Here is a 25,299-nt window from a genome sequence, read left to right as displayed (position 1 = left end):
ATTGCATCGTTTTTAAAAAACATATACATATGTCATGTTTACTATGAAAATGTGCTTAGAATTACAGAAATAGGTTTAAGTAAGTACTGCGTTCGCGCGCTACACGGAGACGAGCGTGACCCGTCTCGGTATGTTTCATGTGGTTAGTCGAGACTATCTGAGTATAGTCTTGGCGATGACTGTTTTGTTGTTAATCTGTTACTTTGATGCCGACAGCTTGACTAAATGTTTTTATATCGCTTCACGCGACTTGTTTTAACTTTTGTTGTTGTTTTGTCTTGTTCTCAATCCAGGCCCGATTGACTTATTCCGCAGGCTCCAGTGAATCTTGGAAAAAAACACTGAAAGTGGATGATGTTTGTGTCTTCAGCCATGATCCCGCTGTGGATGTTCACGCTGGGCGAGCAGTTTGAGGATGACAAGATTGACCTCAACGTGCCCTTCGACAAGATCATTATGACGCTTGCCATCATCATCATCCCGCTGTTCATCGGCGCTGGCATCAAGAAGTTCCTGCCCAAAGTGGCCAAGGTAGGAGGACTCTTATCTCGCTGAACTTTACTTCCTCACTTACGTACTGCCCGTTATGCCGGTTGGCTTATAGGGAAGCAACGAATGAACCCCCACTTCTGTCTGTTCTGGGCGAGTCTCTGGATGGGACGCCACGTGTGATTCAGGGTCTTCAGTTCTCATTCCACCGTTGGGCGGGGACGTAGCTCAGTCGTTAGCGCGCTGGATTTGTATCCAGTTGGCCGCTGTCAGCGTGAGTTCGTCCCCACGTTCGGTGAGAGATTTATTTCTCAGAGTCAACTTTGTGTGCAGACTCTCCTCGGTGTCCGAACACCCCCGTGTGTACACGCAAGCACAAGACCAAGTGCGCACGAAAAAGATCCTGTAATCCATGTCAGAGTTCGGTGGGTTATAGAAACACGAAAATACCCAGCATGCTTCCTCCGAAAACGGCGTATGGCTGCCTAAATGGCGGGGTAAAAAAAACGGTCATACACGTAAAATTCCACTCGTGCAAAAAACACGAGTGTACGTGGGAGTTTCAGCCCACGAACGCAGAAGAAGAAGAAGAAATTCCACCGTTGGGCCTGCCTCTCTTGCGCTTTTCCTCTGAACGAGGTCCTTCATTTGAGCACAAAGTCAACTTTGCGAAGAAATCACGAAGTCTTTTTACCGACAATTCAGCACCAAAGGGTCGTGCAGGCAGCTTCACGAAGTAAGCTTCGCCCAATTAATTTGAGGCTTAACAAGAAGCAGTGGGGAAACTTACAGGATGTCATTAGAATGTATGGAGGTTTATTTAATGTTGATTGGTTTAGTATGTGCTGTAGTGATTGGTAGCAGTGATGGGGGAGATCGATGTATGGCAACATAGTGTTGGGCTGAATAACAAGGAGCAAGACGGTTCTGAAAGAGAAACTTGATCAGATGATTAAACAAGTCGCGTAAGGCGAAAATACAATATTTAGTCAAGTAGCTGTCGAACTCACAGAATGAAACTGAATTGAACGCAATGCCATTTTTCAGCAAGACCGTATACTCGTAGCATCGTCAGTCCACCGCTCATGGCAAAGGCAGTGAAATTGACAAGAAGAGCGGGGTAGTAGTTGCGCTAAAGAAGGATAGCACGCTTTTCTGTACCTCTCTTTGTTTTAACTTTCTGAGCGTGTTTTTAATCCAAACATATCATATCTATATGTTTTTGGAATCAGGAACCGACAAGGAATATGATGAAAGTGTTTTTAAATTGATTTGGACAATTTAATTTTGATAATAATTTTTATATATTTAATTTTCAGAGCTTGTTTTTAATCCAAATATAACATATTTATATGTTTTTGGAATCAGCAAATGATGGAGAATAAGATAAACGTAAATTTGGATCGTTTTATAAATTTTTATTTTTTTTTACAATTTTCAGATTTTTAATGACCAAAGTCATTAATTAATTTTTAAGCCACCAAGCTGAAATGCAATACCGAAGTCCGGGCTTCGTCGAAGATTACTTGACCAAAATTTGAACCAATGTGGTTGAAAAATGAGGGCGTGACAGTGCCGCCTCAACTTTCACGAAAAGCCGGATATGACGTCATCAAAGACATTTATCAAAAACATGAAAAAAACGTATGGGGATATTATACCCAGGAACTCTCATGTCAAATTTCATCAAGATCGGTCCAGTAGTTTGGTCTGAATCGCTCTACACGCACGCACGCACACACGCACACACGCACACACATACACCACGACCCTCGTTTCGATTCCCCCTCGATGTTAAAATATTTAGTCAAAACTTGACTAAATATAAAAAATGAAATACGTCGGTAGGTTAGGGATAAATAATATAGGGATACTTGGCATGGTCACAAAGGCTGTTCTTGATTGAACCTAAAATTGACTTCGTGAAGACTTGGCAAGGTCTTTTTACTGAACATTCAGTGCCAAAGGTTCGTGCAGAACGCTTCGTAAATTGGAATTCGCGAAGTGGACTTTGCCCAATTAATATGAGGCTCGCAGGTTCCACTGTACCTACTACATTCAGTGTTGTTCCCTGGCCTCGGTCTTCGCTCATTGTAACTCATAACTCATAACTCATAACTCATAACATTTTATTGATCCAACAAAGGAAATTAAATTGGTCATCAGCACATATAGGTCATTAATTAATAATTATAAAAGAATAAGAGAAGAAAATTCATAAAACCCATGATAACAAAAAAATGTCTAAAGTAATATATGTACAACTACAATACCCTTTTTACTTGCACACTTGACACACCGACACACCAACACACATGCATACATACCTACATACATACCTACATACATACCTACATATATACATACATACATACATACATACATACATACATACATTCCATGTTAAAGTGCAGCCAAGAATATCACAATAACCATATCACTGTTTGGACTAACAGACAAGTCCCCATGCAAATGATGATAACAACAATCCATAATTAACGCTATTGCACTACCAAAAGAAGAGACCAACCAAACACATAAAACTGTAAAGCCGAGCGGTCTTAGCTTCACATTAACTCTGTCTGTGTCTGTGTCTTAGATGTTATACGTGTTTGAAGGTCATTTGTCAGGATGGCAATCACACGACAGGACAAACAGACACACAGAATATAAACTCAAGAAGAGGCGGGTAAAGTTCAAAATTGTATTGAATCAAAACAAATCATAAAAACAACTCAATACAAGGCGTAGTTCTTTTCAGAAAATATATCTGTACATTGGTTCACTCTATTCCGGTAATTTTCCTACTCCTTACAAAAATATTCTAAGTCCAAAAATGGCTGAAAAATTGGGCATGACCCGTAGGTACCCTTAGCAAAATACGCTACTGAAAGCAATATCCTATGTCCTAAAATGGCCAAAAATTTGGGCAGGGGTTCGGGGCCTGGATAAAAATAAAGTAAAAGAGCAAAGCGACGCCACTTTACTCGCCGTGTGGTAACCTGGGACTGCGGAACGTTTGTTTTTAACCCTGTCAGTTCAGTCCACAGGGCGGAGTCCGGTATACCATTTAGACACTTAAGCCAGGTTGGTTGCTCAGACTCCGGAGGGCAATTTAGAGATAACAACAAATACTTCTCAGTACTCAGGTTTGGACTCATCCACAACCATTCCCACCGAAGCAATGCTGTAACCCTAAGTGGTGGTGGGGAGTCCGGTATACCATTTAGACACTTAAGCCAGGTTGGTTGCCAAGACTCCGGAGGACAGTTTAGAGATAACAACAAATACTTTGTACTAGGTTGGGAACCTCCCACAACCGTTCGGTACTAAGGTTGCCTCCCACAACCTTTTCCACAGGCACAGAAGCAATGCTGTAACTCTAAGTGGGAAGTCCGGTATACCATTTAGACACTTAAGCCAGGTTGGTTGCCAAGACTCCCCCGAACCTTGAAAACTAACAGCTTATATACCTTCCATGACTGTCCCTGACGTCACAGCTAAGGAACCAATGAAAACGTCGCACTGGGATCACATAACAAAATGGGGAGGGAGGGGGGGAGAGTTTCGAGGCTGCTATCAGTCTCCATACAAGCTACAGTTAAAACCCCTCAAACATACACAACAACTCCTGTACTAAGAAAACTACATCAAAAACGCTATAAAGATATACATCAATAAAATGGAGATTCTACGACGCATCATTTGATACCAAACACTCATTGGTTATCAACACTGTGAACAAAGTGCAAAACCTCTGACTATTATCTCGCAAAATAGTCATGTCACACCAAAAATGTATGCAGTTACAAGTTAACCACAGTCAAACACAGTGTATATTCAACAGGCTTCTCATATGTAGATGATAAACATAAAATCTACATTCTACTAAACAAATGAATACAGACTACATGTTTATATTGAATACATGGGTAAAAGAAAGAATGATATACATGTAAAAGCTACATAAAAGACGAAAGAGAGAGAGAGAGAGAGAGAGAGAGAGAGAGAGAGAGAGAGAGAAAGAGAGAGAGAAAGAGAGAGAGAGAGAAAGAGAGAGAGAGAGAGTGTGTGCGTGTGTGTTCGTCTGTGTGTACCAAGTATTATTCAACATGGAAGTAAAGAATCAAGCTGGAAAGGAGGGTGGGGGGGGAAGAAAGGTGAGAGTTGGATGTCGAAAAACAATGCTTTCACGGGCGGTCCCCGTAGCGAGTTAGTGACCTAGGGTTCATATCCCGTCAGTCAAGCCGGCGCCATCGTGTCAAAACCAATTTAACCAATTAATTCTACCGCAAGAGAACAATAGAAAAGTACTATATCACACCTATCTCCGAACAATTTACTAGGGGAAAGAACAAATATGATTTTAGAGTGTGAATCTTAATTCCACACAGTTTCAATACTAACTTAGATAATATATTCTGCTCTCTACGCCTTCTCTTCTTCTTCACTCTATATACTTTAAGAAGAAAATTGCATATGGAGAAAAGACAAAACAAAATTATTCATGTAGTCGCTTTTCTCCACAATGCCCCCCTCCACAAAAACAGTTTGCCCTCAAACTGAAAATGACCGAGGGTATTGAAACTTCCTGAAGCAGAAGCAAAAATATAGTCCTGCTGCTAAGTATACATCAAACACTATAAGTACCATCGTTTTACACAAAGCAAAAAATCATATTTACAGAAAACCAGTGAAACACCAATATCCTCCTTCTTTTTCTTCTGACACCAAATGTAAAAAAACCGAGCGGAAGGATAAGATTTGCGTTAGAAACACCATTAGTAACGCCGAACCAACAAACTCTGTCCGTTCTTATTGGATTCCAACTCAAAAATAGTGAATTTGGCCCAAACCAAATAAAAACACCTCTCTCAATTTCTCAGTTCTATTATCATAATAAATTTCAAGCAGAAAAAGAAAAAAATATATTGTTACACAAAAAATATTAAAATAATGCGATTATTGCTTCTTACGCCGACACCAAAAGGAAGGAAGTTAAAAAAAAACGTCGAAATAATTTGGATTCTTCGCGAATTTCCCAATGAAATAAGTGATGTATTTTACAGGTTACAGTAAAAACAACGAAAACAAAAAAACTGTTATAGCGACACAAAATTGTTATAAAAGAACGTTAGACTTTCCACTCTAGTCTTCTGTTCCATTTAAAAAAAACCACCCACACACCGATTTACTTCGCCATGGTTACTCAGCATTGAAATCAAAAACATGTGTAAACGAAATTCCCAGCAACATTCAAAAGAGATAACAACCAACAAAACCAGATTTCTCAAACGTATTCATGTTCGCCATTTCAGCAAGTACGAGAAACCTTTTATAGAATAAAAAGACAAAATGTATACTCTTACCAGTCGTGAGTGTACATGAACACCGCATCTGTTGTCCGTCCCCATCGTAGCAGTCTTTGAATCGCACACACACAACGCGCTAACTCCTCTAACGTCTGTCTTTCTCCTTCTTTTGAAAACAATCTATTGACTCTTGAAATCGATTAAAGCAACGTCTTTGGCGCTCAAAATAATAAAACCTTCGATCGTTGACCTCATCGCTGTTGGAGTTGCGGCGACATCACGGATGCGGCGTTGACGACGAGGATGTTACGTCACTCTGACGTCATCTCGTCACAGCATCGGCGTCAACATCGGCTGGCGCGTCCTCGCGGCGCCAGACAGCTCCCTCCGTCACAGCAACGACATCAACATCGACTGGCGCGTCCTCGCGGCGCCAGACAGCTCCCTCCGTCACAGCAACGACATCAACATCGACTGGCGCGTCCTCGCGGCGCCAGACAGCTCCCTCCGTCACAGCAACGACATCAACATCGACTGGCGCGTCCTCGCGGCGCCAGACAGCTCCCTCTGTCGTTTCTGTCACTGCAAAAGCGTCAACCTCGGTGAAACATCCGCCCCCGGACGATCCCCAGCTGGAGCACCGTTTAACGCCGAGACGCAGCTGGCATCCCAGGTCGACCGCAGTGTCTTCACCGGGACGAAGGTAGTGGTGTCGTTGACTGCCACCGTAGATTCTGATAATGATTTTCGAAGAGATTTGAGGTTCTGTGTTCTTCTCTTTGACAACCTTCTCGGTTTCTGCAATAGGTTCATGGATTGGTGACCGATGCGTGTCTTCGGGACCCCTCGTTGTAATCTAAGTCCCCTTCCGAGAAGTCCATCTCTCAGGCTCCCTCGCTGCTGGATGCACTTAGCTCTCCAGTTGATCAGCCCACCCGACCTATGTGGCCGCATAGGTCCAGCACACGCCGCTCAAACCGCTCTTTCGGTTATGCTTGCCTTGCCTGTCCTCTGGTAGGTCTTCTGTACCATACCCACCAGTGCCACCTAATGTGACACCAGGTCAAGACGGTTCCCAATCCAATTCCCCGCAGGTTGTTGGACTACACCCATGGCAGAGTGTATATGACTCTTCTGTAGTAAGTTGTTGCAACAAGAAAAAAACCAAATGTTTCATCAGCTCTGGCCAGACGCTGTTTACTCCATTGTGAACCCTCATTCTCCTCTAATGGTCAAATCTCAGTCTATCAGGCGGACGACGAGTCCTGCTGGTTCGCCGTAGGTCTGACGCTTGAGTTGTCGCTGATGTCGCCTCGCTCCGCGGATTCCGGGAGAGTGGTACCTTGACGACATCAGGCGCGTCCTCGCGTGTGAAGCAGTCTCTTCGTGCAACCCGAAAAGACTCGAACCTGATCGCAGCTGCAACAGCTTCTTCCAGTGCCTGTGGTTTTGCTTGAAATGTCGCCCACTGCAGCCTTGTGTCATGGTAGAGGGCGTCGGTGAAATGAGCGATGGTCAGCTCCTCTTCTGCTTCTCTGCTAGCTGCCGGATAGACTATCTGTACCAGGCGTCTGACGTCTTCCGCTAACGCAGGCAGACTTTCATCTTGCTGACGCGTTCTGTTCTGAAGGTTCGTCCGTAAAAGTTTTTTTCTCGTGCATCTGTGTGCTGAATCTCGCTTCAAGGGCCGGAACAAGCGAGCCATATTCCCGTCTGTCTTCGGGTCTCACGAGTTTCAGCGTTGTCAGTGCTGACCCTCGTAGACAAACAGCAAGCTGAAAACCCATGTCTGCCTCTGTCCATCTGTTCAGCTCTGCAAACATTTCGTCGGAACTGAACTCGGAACGCCACCCAATCCGCCTTTCCGTTGAATGTTGGCGGACATCTGTTGAACTCGCTTCCGCCTGTCAGCGAAGCGACGTTCCTTCCCTCGAGTTCCAGACAGTGTCCCTGTCTGTCCAGAACTCGACATCTATGCCAGCAGGGAAGGTTTTCCCCGCCCGGCATCTGTTGCTTGCCCATGTTACACACGTTAGGATGACCGCGTGTCACCGAGGCTGCAGCGTCAGAAAAGCTCGATCGTCCTTGGACCCCAGTGACAAGCTTCGTGTCACCTCTGTCGCTGTCTCCTCGCCTCTCTTGCTCTTCCTCTGCAGTTGTACTGTGCGCGCTGTGATCTGGGGAGACAGAGACTGACTCCAAGACCGCTGTCAGTCCCCGAATATTCTCCTTCGGCGTTGTCGCCTCGTGACGCAGAGCGCTGCATTCCTGGCGTTGGCTGCTTTGCTCTCCTGCCAGCAACACGTGAATCGTGTCGCCGACAGTATGCAGCTCTGGCTTCCCAGTCCAGGTCTCGAGTTGGAGAGACGGACCGGAAAGCCACTCTGTACTGCTCCCGTGTGTAGTTGACTGAAGACGACCCCTGCTGTGTTGTCCGGCTGGTCCCTTGCTTTTCCACCAAGCGCCGTGTAGACCGTGTTCCTCGTTGCCAAGACAACGTGCCGTGTTGTCCCTGCATGCCAGCAGCTTTCCTAGCCACTGGCTCCATGACGGTGCCGCATCGGAGTACTGCCAGCTGTGTTGACTGCACTGCATGCCCTCTGGAACACTGCCTCGTTGTCCGCTATCTTGCTTCGGTCCGCAGCCATCAGCAGGAAGGGTGATTTTCAGGGAGCAGACGAAAAAAAAGGTTTGCCCAGCAAAAGGAAAAACCAGCTTAAAGCTTTGAACACTAACAGCCCCATCTCTTTAAAGTACACAGAGAAAAAGACCTAACTGATAGCAACAACAAAAATGCTAGTGTTTGCATTATGCTGTTTCAAGGGAGGTAGGCGACGACCCTTGTCGTCAGTACCGCCTGACGCCCGCAGGTCTTCTTGTGAACCAAGGTCAGACATCTTGCTTCGCAGCAGTCCAGAGAAATAAACAGTCACTGGCTAAGTAACTGAGAAAAATAAAAACAAAGGGATGTGAGGGGATCTTCTCTTTCTAAGTAAAATTAAATAAAAAGCTACCAAAACCTACAATGAACCAATCTTTATCCCACTTCTGACACCATTTGTAAAGCCGAGCGGTCTTAGCTTCACATTAACTCTAACTGTCTGTGTCTGTGTCTTAGATGTTATACGTGTTTGAAGGTCATTTGTCAGGATGGCAATCACACGACAGGACAAACAGACACACAGAATATAAACTCAAGAAGAGGCGGGTAAAGTTCAAAATTGTATTGAATCAAAACAAATCATAAAAACAACTCAATACAAGGCGTAGTTCTTTTCAGAAAATATATCTGTACATTGGTTCACTCTATTCCGGTAATTTTCCTACTCCTTACAAAAATATTCTAAGTCCAAAAATGGCTGAAAAATTGGGCATGACCCGTAGGTACCCTTAGCAAAATACGCTACTGAAAGCAATATCCTATGTCCTAAAATGGCCAAAAATTTGGGCAGGGGTTCGGGGCCTGGATAAAAATAAAGTAAAAGAGCAAAGCGACGCCACTTTACTCGCCGTGTGGTAACCTGGGACTGCGGAACGTTTGTTTTTAACCCTGTCAGTTCAGTCCACAGGGCGGAGTCCGGTATACCATTTAGACACTTAAGCCAGGTTGGTTGCTCAGACTCCGGAGGGCAATTTAGAGATAACAACAAATACTTCTCAGTACTCAGGTTTGGACTCATCCACAACCATTCCCACCGAAGCAATGCTGTAACCCTAAGTGGTGGTGGGGAGTCCGGTATACCATTTAGACACTTAAGCCAGGTTGGTTGCCAAGACTCCGGAGGACAGTTTAGAGATAACAACAAATACTTTGTACTAGGTTGGGAACCTCCCACAACCGTTCGGTACTAAGGTTGCCTCCCACAACCTTTTCCACAGGCACAGAAGCAATGCTGTAACTCTAAGTGGGAAGTCCGGTATACCATTTAGACACTTAAGCCCGGTTGGTTGCCAAGACTCCCCCGAACCTTGAAAACTAACAGCTTATATACCTTCCATGACTGTCCCTGACGTCACAGCTAAGGAACCAATGAAAACGTCGCACTGGGATCACATAACAAAATGGGGAGGGAGGGGGGAGAGTTTCGAGGCTGCTATCAGTCTCCATACAAGCTACAGTTAAAACCCCTCAAACATACACAACAACTCCTGTACTAAGAAAACTACATCAAAAACGCTATAAAGATATACATCAATAAAATGGAGATTCTACGACGCATCATTTGATACCAAACACTCATTGGTTATCAACACTGTGAACAAAGTGCAAAACCTCTGACTATTATCTCGCAAAATAGTCATGTCACACCAAAAATGTATGCAGTTACAAGTTAACCACAGTCAAACACAGTGTATATTCAACAGGCTTCTCATATGTAGATGATAAACATAAAATCTACATTCTACTAAACAAATGAATACAGACTACATGTTTATATTGAATACATGGGTAAAAGAAAGAATGATATACATGTAAAAGCTACATAAAAGACGAAAGAGAGAGAGAGAGAGAGATAGAGAAAGAGAGAGAGAAAGAGAGAGAGAGAGAAAGAGAGAGAGAGAGAGTGTGTGTGCGTGTGTGTTCGTCTGTGTGTACCAAGTATTATTCAACATGGAAGTAAAGAATCAAGCTGGAAAGGAGGGTGGGGGGGGGGGAAGAAAGGTGAGAGTTGGATGTCGAAAAACAATGCTTTCACGGGCGGTCCCCGTAGCGAGTTAGTGACCTAGGGTTCATATCCCGTCAGTCAAGCCGGCGCCATCGTGTCAAAACCAATTTAACCAATTAATTCTACCGCAAGAGAACAATAGAAAAGTACTATATCACACCTATCTCCGAACAATTTACTAGGGGAAAGAACAAATATGATTTTAGAGTGTGAATCTTAATTCCACACAGTTTCAATACTAACTTAGATAATATATTCTGCTCTCTACGCCTTCTCTTCTTCTTCACTCTATATACTTTAAGAAGAAAATTGCATATGGAGAAAAGACAAAACAAAATTATTCATGTAGTCGCTTTTCTCCACAAAACCAATCACAGTAATCATCATCAGTGTTCGCATACCTTTTTCATCTCACGTATTGTTCAGACCCCATGCAGGTCAAATATCCGATGGTTTTCACACGCATGATATCTTCTGACACAAGGTCTTAGGTGTTGCGACCAGGATATTTTGACCGACATATATTTGGAATCCAGGCACAACTGACGATTGTCTCGGCTGTCTGGGAACAACTCTAACTTCATTTTACCGCTTTCTTGCAGTGGATCCTGAAAATCCTGAAGCCCTTCACGCTGGTGGCCGTGCTGTTCATCGTGTCTTTCGGCATCTACGCCAACCTCTACGTCTTCCGTCTCTTCGCCCCTCGCACGCTGGCCGCCGGGTGCATGCTACCCTACATCGGCTACACCGTGGGTGGCTTGGTCAGTCTCATCTTCCGCCAGCCCTGCTACCGCATCAAGACCATCGCCATAGAAACTGGCATCCAGAACACCAGCATCGCTTATCTTCTCTTAGTTTTCTCGCTTCCCGCCCCTGACGGCGACATGGCGGCCGTGGGTCCCATGGCTTCCGCCATTATGACGCCACTTCCGCTGTTCGTCTTGGTGATCGTTTACTTGCTCTACAAGCGCTTCTGCAAGAAGAAGAAAGAGGGGGGCGAGGAGGGGGAAGGTGTAGAAGGGGATGAAGAAAAAGGGGGAGATATTGGAGATGGGGAAGAGGTGGCTTTGAAGGTCGGGGGGATAAAGGGCGAACAGAACGGTGACTTGGACACAGAGAGCAAAACGAAAGGAAAGGCTATCAAAAACGGGTCGGAAGGTGTAAATGATAACGGAAAGGATGACCAAGAGAAAATAAGGTTTCTTGACGACGACGACGAGAATAACATAGCATAGGCGCCTTCGGTAGGATAAGATCTTACTATGCAAACAGAAGGGGACTGGTAGTGCATAGGCGCCTTCGGTAGGATACGGTCTTACTATCCAAACAGAAGGGAACTGATAGTGCATAGGCGCCTTCGGTAGGATAAGGTCTTACTATCCAAACAGAAGGGAACTGATAGTGCATAGGCGCCTTCGGTAGGATACGGTCTTACTATCCAAACAGAAGGGAACTGATAGTGCATAGGCGCCTTCGGTAGGATACGGTCTTACTATCCAAACAGAAGGGAACTGATAGTGCATAGGCGCCTTCGGTAGGATAAGATCTTACTATGCAAACAGAAGGGGACTGGTAGTGTCAATCTTCTTTTCCAGAAATAACTGGTCCGAGAGGAAAGTTTATGGCAAAGAAGCAGAAAAGGAGAACATGTCCAGAAAGTTATGAGCAAGAATTAAACCAACGAGGAAACACCGGACGACTCGATACATGTATATAAGCATTAAACCATAAACGTGGAATGTGTTTGTGAAAGATAGGGCCAAAGTATGGTCTGTGAGCAGAGTAGAGTTGTTTCAACGTAGAAAACACTACTCGTATGTACTATGCGAACAGGGGAAGCAGCTCGTTCCAAAAGACAGAGTAAGTGATTGTCTCCCTTGATTCATTTGCCTAAACGTCCGATCTTCGGCTAATTATATAGTGTCGGATGTTTTTTGTTTTTTTAAAAGCATGTAAATACAGATGAGTAAATAAACAATGTTATCAGAAGAAAGGATTGTTCTGATTATGATACAACACATTTATGGTGCAGGTTTTAAGCAAATAAAAAATCTCAATTTGACAATGAGAATAAAGAAGACATTGAAGCTGAACATGTAGGCTACGCATATTTCGCATTGAAAGCCAAACAGGACGAAAGAAAGACATTTACGCTGGAGCTGCCATCAGAGAACATGTTATGAATGTTAAAGACTGAAAATGATTTAACCTACGGCCACTCAAACCTGGAGAAGGCATGTTCCTGTCGGTGGTGTGGAGTTTGAACAATGTTTTATTTGAGTTTTTGCTTTCACGCACATCATCCTGTAACGTGATAGGAATGACCAAAAAAACTACAAGCATTTAGATGCCATCCTTCCCGTATGAACGGTCGTGTGAATCACAACAGATGTATCCGCTTTAGCGAGGGATAAAAGCATCCTTCCACCTAGACACCTACCAACAATCAAACAATCAGCCTGTCTGCTTTCTGTGCATGATGGCATTTTGTGGGTGAATTAATTTGGCAGAATGATACGGGTGTCAGTTACGAATGCATTCAGCTAAATAATTCCAACTGTGCGAACAGGAAGCAGCCAGACTGTTGATTATAAGTATGTGTCCCAGAGGAAGAATATTGTTCTTATCCTTGTTAACATCCTAGAGATCTGTGATGGTGTACAAGACGAGTTGTGGAACGATATTGTGTTTGTTTGCAAGTAGTACCACATTATTTCCATTCCCGAAGAAATAACTTTCAGCATACTTTAATAAAAAAAAATCCCAATCAATCGATAAAGAAAACACTACAGAAGCCAGTCTGTCTGATTTTCGAAACCAATATTTCGTCAGTTTTATACCTGACTTCGTAATGGTGACCAGCTTGATTAAAACATCATGTGTTCTTCCAATAAAGACGTAACAAAGGTGTAGCATGACATGGCGCCAATTCCGCAGAAAAATACACACACACACACACACACACACACACACACACACACACACACACACACACACACACACCAAAAAATACAAATGTGTACAGAAGAATAATCACTGGTGCATTATTTTAGCACAGCGATAATGCCCGTCGCAATCATGGTTAAAACTTTGTTGTGAAATGATGATTAAAACAGTGAAGTCAGTGTCTGTCAATGAATGAGTATGCGTGCCTGAGTGTGTTTCGGTTACGGGGGTGGGATCGGAGTGTGTATGAAAGGTAGATAGGATACACAACGAGCAGGAGTAAGAGGAATGAAATATTCATAATTCGACCAATCTTATGTTGTGCTCTTTTTTGACGTACCGTTTTAAAGGCATGTTTCATGTGACTGCATTTATTTTCCATGCCCATCGCTCTAAGTTTTAGACTTGATTATTTTCGTACGTTAAATTCATCAACAGAATATATATTTTCTATGTGGATTCCAATGAAAATAATGTTGATGGAACCCCCCGCGGGTTAGGGGGAAGAATTTACCCGATGCTCCCCAGCATGTCGTAAGAGACGACTAACGGATTCTGTTTCTCCTTTTCCCCTTGTTAAGTGTTTATTGTATAGAATATAGTCAATGTTTGTAAAGATTTTAGTCAAGCAGTATGCAAGAAATGTTAAGTCCTTTGTACTGGAAACTTGCATTCTCCCAGTAAGGTGTACTACGTTGCAAGCCCCTGGAGAAATTTTTTACATTTAGTCAAGTTTTGACTAAATGTTTTAACATAGAGGGGGAATGGAGAAATTTTTTACATTTAGTCAAGTTTTGACTAAATGTTTTAACATAGAGGGGGAATCGAGACGAGGGTCATGGTGTATGTGTGTGTGTGTGTGTGTGTGTGTGTGTGTGTGTGTGCGTGTGTGTGTGTGTGTAGAGTGTGTACTGAACCTTCAAATCAACCCTAATATTATCCAACTATTTAAGTGATTTGAAACATATCAAAGCTAGAAATCTTCTAATTATACTTAGATTGGGAGTATCTCCTCTGAAAGTGCATCGATTTCGCTTTAATTTAAATGCAACCTCCGCTGATTTATCTTGTCCATTTTGTTGTGGCAGTGTTGAAGATGAAGTCCACCTTGTTTTAGTATGCCCTAAATATTCTGAGTTAAGAGAATATTATATTCCACGAAAATACACTAGAATCCCATCATTGTTTAAATTAACCATGCTGTTTTCAAACACTAGTAAGCCGCTATTGCTACGTTTTTCTACATTTGTCATGAAGGCGCTTTCCATTCGTAATCCATAATCAATCAATCAATCAATCAATGACGCTTATATCGCGCATATTCCGTGGGTACAGTTCTAGGCGCTCTGCAGTGATGCCGTGTGAGATGAAATTTTATACGGCCAGTAGATTGCAGCCATTTCGGCGCATATTTACCTTTCACGGCCTATTATTCCAAGTCACACGGGTATAGGTAGACAATTATTAACTGTGCCTAAGCAATTTTGCCAGGAAAGACCCTTTTGTCAATCGTGGGATCTTTAACGTGCACACCCAATGTAGTGTACACGGGGGGAGGGTTCGGACACCGAAGAGAGTCTGCACACAAAGTTGACTCTGAAATAAATTTCCGCCGAACCTGGGATCGAACTCACGCTGACAGCGGCCAACTGAATACAAATCCAGCGCGCTACCAACTGAGCTATATCCCCGCCCAACATAATCCGTAAACGAAACAGGGCGATACTAGTAGGATGTTCTTGTTTTTGTTTACTAGACTTCAGACTTCAGACTTCAGACTCTCTCTCTCTCTCTCTCTCTCTCTCTCTCTCTCTCTCTCTCTCTCTCTCTCTCTCTCTCTCTCTCTCTCTCTCTTTCCCTCTCTCTCTCTCTCTCTTGTCTTTCTCTCTCTCTCTCTCTCTCTCTCTCTCTCTCTCTCTCTCTCTCTCTCTCTCTCTCTCTCTTTCTCTCTTTTAAAAATTTTTGATGCAAAAGTTCAGCCAATCTACTATATAATACTGGTAGGATTTTCGGTGGTTTTTCGATTCCTGTGACCAAACCGCGCGGATTTGTGCCTTCTCCTTCGGTTGCTATGCCAACGTGACCCAGGAAATCGATTCCGCTAGGTCCCGACTTCCAATTTTGTCCACGAACAAAGTTTGAAGAGGTTTGTCTCGCAAATTTGAGCAGACAACAGTGAACTTTGACCTGAACTTTGACATCGCGGCGAAAGAGATCTGTGATTGGTTCTTCTTCAACTTTCGGTTCGACTAAACACGCGACCGCACCTCAGACGAACCTAGCTGTTTTGTTTTATTTCTCTACCCCAGACGAACCTAAAATAATAAGAAGATAGATAGATCTGTTTATCTGTTAATGGAACTCCAAAATATTCCATAGATTTGTTTACTAAATAGTTCGAAACATTATCACCTGATAAGTCGCCGTATAACCTTATAGGTTCCAGCGACTAAATATTTTCCCCCGGTGCAACCATAGACATGTACGTCATCATGATCTCCCCTTAATTTGACCGTTATTTTGGCTGTCTTAGTGAAATGGTAAGATATATCTCTATGTTTTTTACATGTAAGTGTTCGGAAAAAATACAGTTATAGCAGTTATGTACAAAAATAAGCAGCATATGCTCTTTTCGCCAAAGTAAAGTCCTTTTTTCTTCTGGTTTCTTATATGTGTCACAGCACACCGCAAGCTTTTAGGCGAATAGCAAGTGAGTGGTATATATATATCATCAATTTTATAGTAGGTAACGGTGTAAATTAGTTGCCATGTTCATGTCCATTATACGTTTTCCATATTCCATATGTGTCATTTAATTGTGTGTTGCTTGATGCCATGTATGTATGTGTGTGTGTGTGTACATGACTTTAAATAAGCATGGATTGGATGTGTGCACTCGATTGTGTGTGTGAACCATGTATATATTTTCTGTTGTCAATTACATATGTTATACTATGCGTTTGAATCATTAAGTATTTTAGACGTCATACTTTTTTTCGTATCTTCACGATGGCTAAAATTGTACCCGTTTAAATTTTAATGCTTCCAACTTTCAAAGCGCTGCACGGCTGGGAAGAGATGCGCACTTTTATCACTGTTGTTCATGTAGACGTAATCATGGATTTATGCAAACGTCATACCTGCTGTATTTTATTTTGTTTGTTTGTATAGTCGCGTGCGGTCGCGCAGTCTTTTTGGTCAGTTCCGATTACCTCCCATTGATGCGAAAACCTATATGACTGTTTTTTGTTATTTTTCTCTCTGTTAATTCACCAGTGGCTATGTAACATGTGTTACAGAATTGCACCGGTGTAAGGGTTAACATTTTATTTTTCACCAAGAGAATATAATTCATTATATGCGGGATAATGTGCGGGGGGGGGGGGGGGGGTGCAAACAACATTTTCTTCACAACCTTATAGGTTCCAGCGACTAAATATTTTCCCCCGGTGCAACCATAGACATGTACGTCATCATGATCTCCCCTTAATTTGACCGTTATTTTGGCTGTCTTAGTGAAATGGTAAGATATATCTCTATGTTGTTTACATGTAAGTGTTCGGAAAAAATACAGTTATAGCAGTTATGTACAAAAATAAGCAGCATATGCTCTTTTCGCCAAAGTAAAGTCCTTTTTTCTTCTGGTTTCTTATATGTGTCACAGCACACCGCAAGCTTTTAGGCGAATAGCAAGTGAGTGGTATATATATATCATCAATTTTATAGTAGGTAACGGTGTAAATTACTTGCCATGTTCATGTCCATTATACGTTTTCCATATTCCATATGTGTCATTTAATTGTGTGTTGCTTGATGCCATGTATGTATGTGTGTGTGTGTGTACATGACTTTAAATAAGCATGGATGTGTGCACTCGATTGTGTGTGTGAACCATGTATATATTTTCTGTTGTCAGTTACATATGTTATACTACTATGCGTTTGAATCATAAGTATTTTACACGTCATACTTTTTTTCGTATCTTCACGATGGCTTTTTAAAAACCCGTTTAAATTTTAATGCTTCCAACTTTCAAAGCGCTGCACGGCTGGGAAGAGATGCGCACTTTTATCACTGTTGTTCATGTAGACGTAATCATGGATTCATGCAAACGCCATACCTGCTGTATTTTATTTTGTTTGTTTGTATAGTCGCGTGCGGTCGCGCAGTCTTTTTGGTCAGTTCCGATTACCTCCCATTGATGCGAAAACCTATATGACTGTTTTTTGTTATTTTTCTCTCTGTTAATTCACCAGTGGCTATGTAACATGTGTTACAGAATTGCACCGGTGTAAGGGTTAACATTTTATTTTTCACCAAGAGAATATAATTCATTATATGCGGGATAATGTGCGGGGGGGGGGGGAGGGGTGCAAACAACATTTTCACAAGCACATAACCAACAAAATGACATCGCATGCGCAGCACACAAAGTGCGTAGCACGGGTACCACTAGTTTTGTTGTATTACTCCAAAATCTGGGGTTATTCCCGGTTAAACACCATGGGGAAAGTGCACCCCATGGCATGTAAACGCCTTTAAGGTGTTCCAACATGTACACCAAACAGAATGGTTAATGGAGAACTTGGCAGATACCTTCTTTTTGTAAACTCCAATGTGCGTTGTTTGAAATATTGGTTTAAATTGCTTACGATGAGAGACGACAGATTGCTCAAACAAGCCTACTCAATGTTGCGTAACATGGATGAAAGCGGGAAAAGATGTTGGGCCTCGGAAATCCGCAACATATTGACTAAAACTTGTTTTCACTGTGTGTGGCTTAACCAAGGTCTCTCTCTCTCTCTCTCTCTCTCTCTCTCTCTCTCTCTCTCTCTCTCTCTCTCTTTAACAAACACTTCATTTCGCTAGCAGACAACCTAAAATCTTGTCTCAATCACAATGATTACCTTGATACGGATGATTGTGTTGAAAAATTAAAAACATTCTGTGGACAAAAGTTGACTCAAACTGACACGTTTTCTATTCCTCAAATCTCAGTGCACGAAGTAGGAAAACTGGCAGAACAAATGGTGAATAAGAAGTCAATGGGTCCAGACAAGATTCCAGTCAAGTTGCTAAAACTTGCTTTACCTTACATTGTCGATTCCCTAACTTATGTTTATAACCTAAGCATACAACAAAACGTGTTCCCTTCTATTTTAAAGTGTGCAAAAGTATTACCACTTCCAAAAAATAAGGATCTTACAGACCCAAACAACTTTAGACCTATTTCCCTCTTACCTGTTCTATCTAAACCCTTAGAAAAGCACATACAAAAACACCTACTGGCATATATGGAACAAATGAATCTGTTTCATCCTTTTCAGTCTGGATTCCGCTCTAAGCATTCCTGCCACACCGCCTTAAGCTCTTTATGCGAGACTTGGCTGTCAGCAATAAACAAAGCAGACATTACGGGAGCGTTGTTTTTGGACTTTAAGAAAGCCTTTGACCTAGTAGATCACTCACTTCTACTAAAGAAATTAAAATGCTATTTAAAAGACGACTCAGCCTGTGCCTTTTTTGAATCGTATCTTTCAAAACGGAAACAGTATGTATCCATTAACTGTAAAACTTCGTCAAATGAGTTTGTCAGAAGTGGTGTCCCTCAAGGGTCTGTATTAGGACCTATCTTGTTCTGTATTTATATAAATGATTTACCCCTTCATGTGTCCGATGAAAAAGTTAGATGTGAGTTCTTCGCGGATGACTCTTCTGTTCACACCAGTCAAAAATCTTTGGAATCCGTTAACTCTTCTCTTCAAACAAGTGTGGATGAAATCACTGAGTGGTGCGTTTCTAATGCAATGATCATTCATCCGATTAAAACAAAGAGTATGGTGATAACCACGAGACAAAAACACCAATTAAGCCCTTTACAATTACAACTGTCAGTTGGTTCAACTCAAGTGCAGCAAGTTAGGGAACATAGATTATTGGGTGTTACCATTGATCAAGAGTTGAAATGGCAAACTCATTTGAGTAATATTTGCAAACTAGTATCAAAAAATTTGTACCTGTTATCAAAATTAAGGCATTACGCTGATTCTGCAGCACTCAAAATGTTCTATTACGCCCACATAATGCCTCATATAAACTTCGCATCGACACTTTGGGATAACTGCAGTGATGTTCATTTAAAAAGACTCAATTCCCTGCATCGCCGAGCTGCAAAACTTATTCTGCATGATTTGAATAGGTCCACGGATGATAAACTAAAGCTCTTGAATTTCCTCCCCTTGAAAGATCAGTTGACGTTAAACAAGGCTGTGTTCATGTATAAAATTCTAAATGACGACTGTCCTAAATATTTGCAATCACATTTCAAACATGCCACAAAAAGATATGGGTCCCAAAAAATCATCCCTCCTATACCTCGCATAGACCTCTACAAATCGAGCTTAGCCTTCTCGGGAGCGTTTCTCTGGAACTCCTTACCCCAACAGATAAGAAATGCAACTTCAGTGAAAATGTTTAAGAGACAGTCACGTTCACACATCATTCGTGAATGAAATGTCTTGTTCGATTGTTATTTTGTTAAACATTTTGTACTAATGTTAACGGATGTGTAGCTGATCGGAGCAACTTATTCCCAAATGAAAGGTATAACTATGTCAATGTAATTTTGTAATTTTTTTAGTTCTCCTTATGTAATTCCTTAAATGCACATTGTGTTGCATTCTGTAGAATGTATTTCTGTATTTTATATGATTGAATTTATATTTGTAATGTGCGTCTGTGTTGTATAAAGGACAGGTTGGAAGAATAGGCTTTGCCTAAAACCTTTATCCTTTTGTAATAAAGTTCTGAGTCTGAGTCTGAGTCTGAGTCTCTCTCTCTCTCTCTCTCTCTCTCTCTGTCGTGAGCTGTGGTTCAGCGAGTGCGGACGCATGCTTGGAGCTCTGTCATTTTCGTTTAATTTCTCAGGATAACAAAAGTGTTGTGCATTATCCTTTGGTGTGCGGATTGTTTTTGTGTCATGCCTTCCGGAAATCAAGATTTCAGGCCAGTATGTGGCCGGTTTGCCATAATATTTGACATTTTCATGTTGAAAAGAGCAAAACAAAAGGCAGCCATGACTGTGAAAACGTGCAACCCCCGAACTCGGACAAACGGTGTCATACTTGGTTTGGTCCTCACTTACCTCTTTTGGGGGGGTATTTTACTTCAGTGCGGAGATGTCGAGTTAAACCCAGGACCTCCAAAGCAAGACACAATGAGACAAACTCGTCTGAACACTGGTGCAGAAAGAAGTGAGAGTGCGCAGAACAAACCAGCAGAACCAACTCTTGTGGATGTGATGGGCGTTCTGCAAACTTTGAACAAAAGTTTGACGAGATGAAGTGCGATGTCCAAGATCTTCGAAACAGCAATGTAGCACTCCAAGAAGAAATACATGGACTCAGAGGAGAAGTGACAGACTTACGCCAAGAAAATGACGACCTGCATGCGTGTAATTCCATGTTGGAGGAACGCGTGCGGGAGATGGAAACAAAGATGGATGATTTAGAAAACAGGTCAAAGCGCAATAATCTCATTTTTCATGGGCTTAGCAGGAGTGAAAATGAAACGAACGAGGATTGTGAGGCAATGCTCAAAGAATTTATCACTGATAAGCTGGAGTTGGGTGATGATATTGTCTTTGATAGGGTGCATCGTCTGAGCAATAAGCCCGACTCTCCGGTGATTACACGCTGTGCTTTCTTCAAAGACAAAGTGACAATCCTGAAAGCAAAGCGGAAACTACAGGGAAGTCAAATCTCCATTGGAGAAGACTTTTCTCAGAAGGTGAGAGAGATGCGACGTAACTTGGTGCCTTTTCTAAAGAAAGCTAGAAGTGAGCAGAAAAGGGCTAGCTTAGCTTTTGACCATCTGTATATTGATGGGAAAAAAGTACACTTATGACAGTGAAAGGAAGGCCCTTGCAGAAGTGAGATAGGAATTAGGCCGCTCCGTTGTAGGGGAAAGGTTGAAGTATGCTGATGTTAGTGATAGACATGGTAGAAAGAGGAGCTTTTTTATGGGGAGGCAAAAAAGAGTGACACCGGTGAGACATGGAGGCAGGGACTGTCGGGTGAGTGCACGTGAAACTTTGAAAACAGACTTTGTGAGCGATATTGATGTAAGCGATGCTGATGTCAGTGAACGTGTGGACTTTGTCAATGAATGCACTGAAAGCACGCGTGATATAGGGGGTCAAGGGGCAGATATGAATCGTGTATTATATACAGTAACGAGTGAGCCAAATGTAAATGAAAAAGAAAAGGAAAATCACGCTGCCTGCAAAACAATTATCAGTCCTACACACATCACAAACAAACCCTTTTCTTTTTTACAGTGTTCTATTCGCATTTGTACTTGGAATTGTGACGGCTGGTTACAAAAACTTGATGTAAAGGATGTGATTGACTGTTTGCTAAGTTTTGACATTTTTTCATTGAATGAAACCTTTGTTGATTTTGATAATCGAGAGTACCCTGTGTTTAAAGACTATGATGTGCATGTTTCTAAGGCTGTCAGATTATCGCAGGGAGCAAGATGTTCGGGTGGTGTGATGGTTTTTGTTAAAAAACGATTGTCACAGCTAGTGAAACGCATTGATGTTAAATATAAACACACGGTTGTACTGGAAATAAATAAAACGTTGTTCGGTTTAGATAAGAATGTGCTTTTGATTTGCATGTATTTACACCCATATGACAGCAAATTTTGGGATGTTTCCGAATATGGCTATGGTATCGAAATTCTAGAACAATGCATTGTTGATTTGTTTGAATCTATTCATGAGGATTTCTCTTTGATTGTGTGTGGAGATTTGAATGCTAGAACAAGTTCGAATAATGCTGTGCCTGATGATAGTTTTGATGAGGATTGGAATAAAGTGCGTTTTAGAGATTCAGATTATGAAATGTGTGCAAGGATTTCTGACGATAAAGAAACAAACGCGTTTGGTAAAGAGCTGCTTGATATGTGTTCTATGATTGGTTGTATTATAATGAATGGCTTACGGCAATTTGATTGTGATGATTCTTTAACTTTCGTGTCTACATCAGGTGGTAGTACCATTGACTACTTCATTATTTCTATTGATATTTGTACTTCAGATTGTATTCGCTCGTTACGTGTCATGTCTTCTGTTGATTCGTCACATTTTCCTGTTTCATTAGTGTTGAGTTGCCTAAATAATATTGATTTTTCTGACAAAGATCAGGCAAGCAAACCAAAATGGATTTCTAAAATGTGTTGGGACCAGTCTAAAGATCAGAGCTTTTTGGAAACTTGGTATAGAGATGATTTACATGATTTGTATGAACAAGCTTTTATTGTTGTAGACTATGATGTAGATGAAGCATTGAAATTGTTTACTGATGCATTGTTGTCAGCGAGTGAGTGTATGAGAAAGAGGGTTTTGGTAGGAGGCGGACAGCAGCGTAGGCCTGCGTTATGGTTTGACGATGATTGTAATACGGCGAAGACTGTTGCACGGCAACGCTTGACTGATTATAGACTTAGTAAATCAGATACAGACCGCGAACTTTATGTACAAGCACGGAAACAGTATAAAACGTTAACCAAAACAAAAAAATAAGCTATAGCCGTAATAAAGCTTTACATCTGGCTTCTTTGGGAAAAGATGGGACATTATTTTGGAAGGAAGTAAAGCAGTTATCGGGAAGAAAAAAGTCAGGGATTTCTAAGGAGGTTACTGATGCACAGTGGTTTGAACATTTTCAGCAGCTATTTAATGTTGACGTTGTAAGGCAAGCGGAGAGAGAGGGAGAGGGTGGGCAGGCTGGTGCAAGGGAAGTAACCGATGATATATGTGCCGACTTGAATGCAGTAATTACAGAATCTGAGGTTTTAGAAGCCATTAGAAATTTGAAAAAAGGAAAAGCATGTGGTAGCGACGAAGTTCTATCGGAAATGTTAAAGTTAGTTGCTGATACTGCTGTCCACTTCCTCACAAAATTATTTAATATCCTGTTTGACCAGGGCATTTATCCGGATGAATGGGCAAAAGCTATTATTGTTCCAATCTTTAAAAAGGGTGATCCCAAGTTAACTGCGAATTACCGCGGGGTTTCATTACTTAGTTTAGTCAGTAAATGTTATACTTTTGTTTTGAATAAGAGATTAGTGAAATGGACGGAAGAATATAAAAAACTAACAGAATCTCAGGCTGGTTTTAGGCGTGGTTATTCCACCGTGGATCATATCTTTACATTAAAGGCTGTTGTTGATAAATGTTTTGCAAAGAGAGGATGTAAATTATATGTATGTTTTGTGGATCTACGCCAGGCATTTGATTCTGTTCAAAGAGAACCACTGTTTGACGTTTTGATGCAGTATGGTATGAATGGAAAATTTATGAAAGCAATAGTTGCCATTTATCAAAATGTTTTGTCATGTGTGAGGATTGAAGACAGAATGACTGATTTTTTTGAGTGTCCAGTAGGGGTCCGTCAAGGTTGTATTCTAAGTCCACAATTTTTTTCCCTTTTTATAAACGAGATAGCTAACTCTGTGGAAAACGGTGGAATGCATGGCATTCAGTTTTTGCCCGGTCTTGTCGAATTATTTATTTTACTTTTTGCGGACGACCTAGCTCTCCTCTCTGACACAGCACTGGGATTACAAAGGCAGATTAATGTTTTAAACGATGCATGTAAAAGACTGTACCTAAACATTAACATTGATAAAACCAAATGTATGGTATTTAGAAAAGGGTTTTTTTTTGGGTAAGAATGAAAAATGGTATTTGAATGGAAAATTGCTTGAGGTTGTTAATGAATATAATTATTTAGGTTTTGTGTTTACTACAAAAATGAGTTTGAAAAGGGGAGTTGATTTTTTAGCGGTGAAAGGGAGGCGAGCATGCATTGACTGTATTAGACACGTTAGAAAACTGAATGATATCTCCAAAAGTTGTTTTTTCAAAATTTTCGATTCCCAGGTGCAATCCATATTAATGTACTCTTCTAAAATGTGGGGTCTCCAAAGATTAGACAATATAGAAAAGGTTCACACACTTGCATGCAAAAGGTTCTTAAGTGTTCCTCTTAAAGTATCCAACAAGTTTGTGTATGGAGAACTGGGACGCTACCCTTTGTACATCAACAGTGCAGTAAGGTGCATAAAATATTGGTTGAAGCTGTTGACACTAGATATATCCAGAATTCCCAGACAGGCATACTTAATGTTAAAAATCTTGGACGAGCGAGGTAAAACATGCTGGGCAACACATGTAAAGAATACATTGTTTAGCACGGGGTTTGGATATGTTTGGTTGCAACAAGGGGTGGGGTGTGAAAAAACATTTATTTCTTTGTTTAAACAGAGAATGGCTGATATGTATTTGCAGGAATGGAATGGTTCCATTATAAGTAATGACATTTATCAAAACTACCGATTATTCAAAACAGTTTTTGAAAGTGAGAAGTACTTTGATTTCATTGACAAAAAATGTTTCCGCGATTGTTTGATCAAATTGCGTCTGGGTGTGTTGCCTTACGATGCTGGAGGGATTTATTAGCTGACTTTCGCACTACACCCCGCCATTTATCAGTGGATGGTAAAGCCCCCCCCCCCCCTCCCCCACGTTGTGTAGATGAATCATTTGCTTCTTTCCTTGTGTTTGCTTGACTACTTGAATCAATTTTCTGCCAATGTTGTAACCGAGAATCGCGTGGGAGATAGCATGACAACTCAATTGCTTCCTGTGAACTACTTCTATCTATGTAAATATACGACTTGTGTCTGTGTGTCTGTGTGTGTGTCTGTGTATCTGTGTATTCGCGATGCACGGCCAAAGTTCTCGATGGATCTGCTTCAAATTTGGTGGGCATATTCAGGTAGACCCGGTACAGGACACAACCTGGTCGATA

The 25,299-nt window shown here is 41.6% G+C and overlaps 2 protein-coding genes and 1 long non-coding RNA gene across 3 annotated transcripts in view; 2 read left to right on the top strand and 1 right to left on the bottom strand.

Annotated features, from left to right (window-relative positions):
* The window catches only part of LOC138950364 (uncharacterized), a gene marked incomplete at its 5' end in the record, with an annotated part of 25,113 nt that extends 13,410 nt beyond the window's left edge, over positions 1–11,703 (top strand). Inside the window, 2 exon segments of the mRNA XM_070322107.1 lie at positions 371–531; positions 11,071–11,703. Of these exon segments, the coding sequence (XP_070178208.1) occupies positions 371–531; positions 11,071–11,703 (794 nt within the window).
* LOC138965619 (uncharacterized) overlaps positions 1–25,299 on the bottom strand; it is a 498,821-nt gene that overhangs the window by 242,983 nt on the left and 230,539 nt on the right. The window lies entirely within an intron of this gene.
* Positions 1–25,299, top strand: part of LOC138965511 (uncharacterized) — a 422,657-nt gene that overhangs the window by 273,433 nt on the left and 123,925 nt on the right. The window lies entirely within an intron of this gene.

This window comes from Littorina saxatilis, linkage group LG1, assembly GCF_037325665.1.
Source record: "Littorina saxatilis isolate snail1 linkage group LG1, US_GU_Lsax_2.0, whole genome shotgun sequence".
NCBI classification, from domain to species: Eukaryota; Metazoa; Mollusca; class Gastropoda; order Littorinimorpha; family Littorinidae; genus Littorina; species Littorina saxatilis.
Note: the sequence above shows the minus strand (reverse complement) of the source record. Positions and strands in the feature narration are given on the sequence as shown.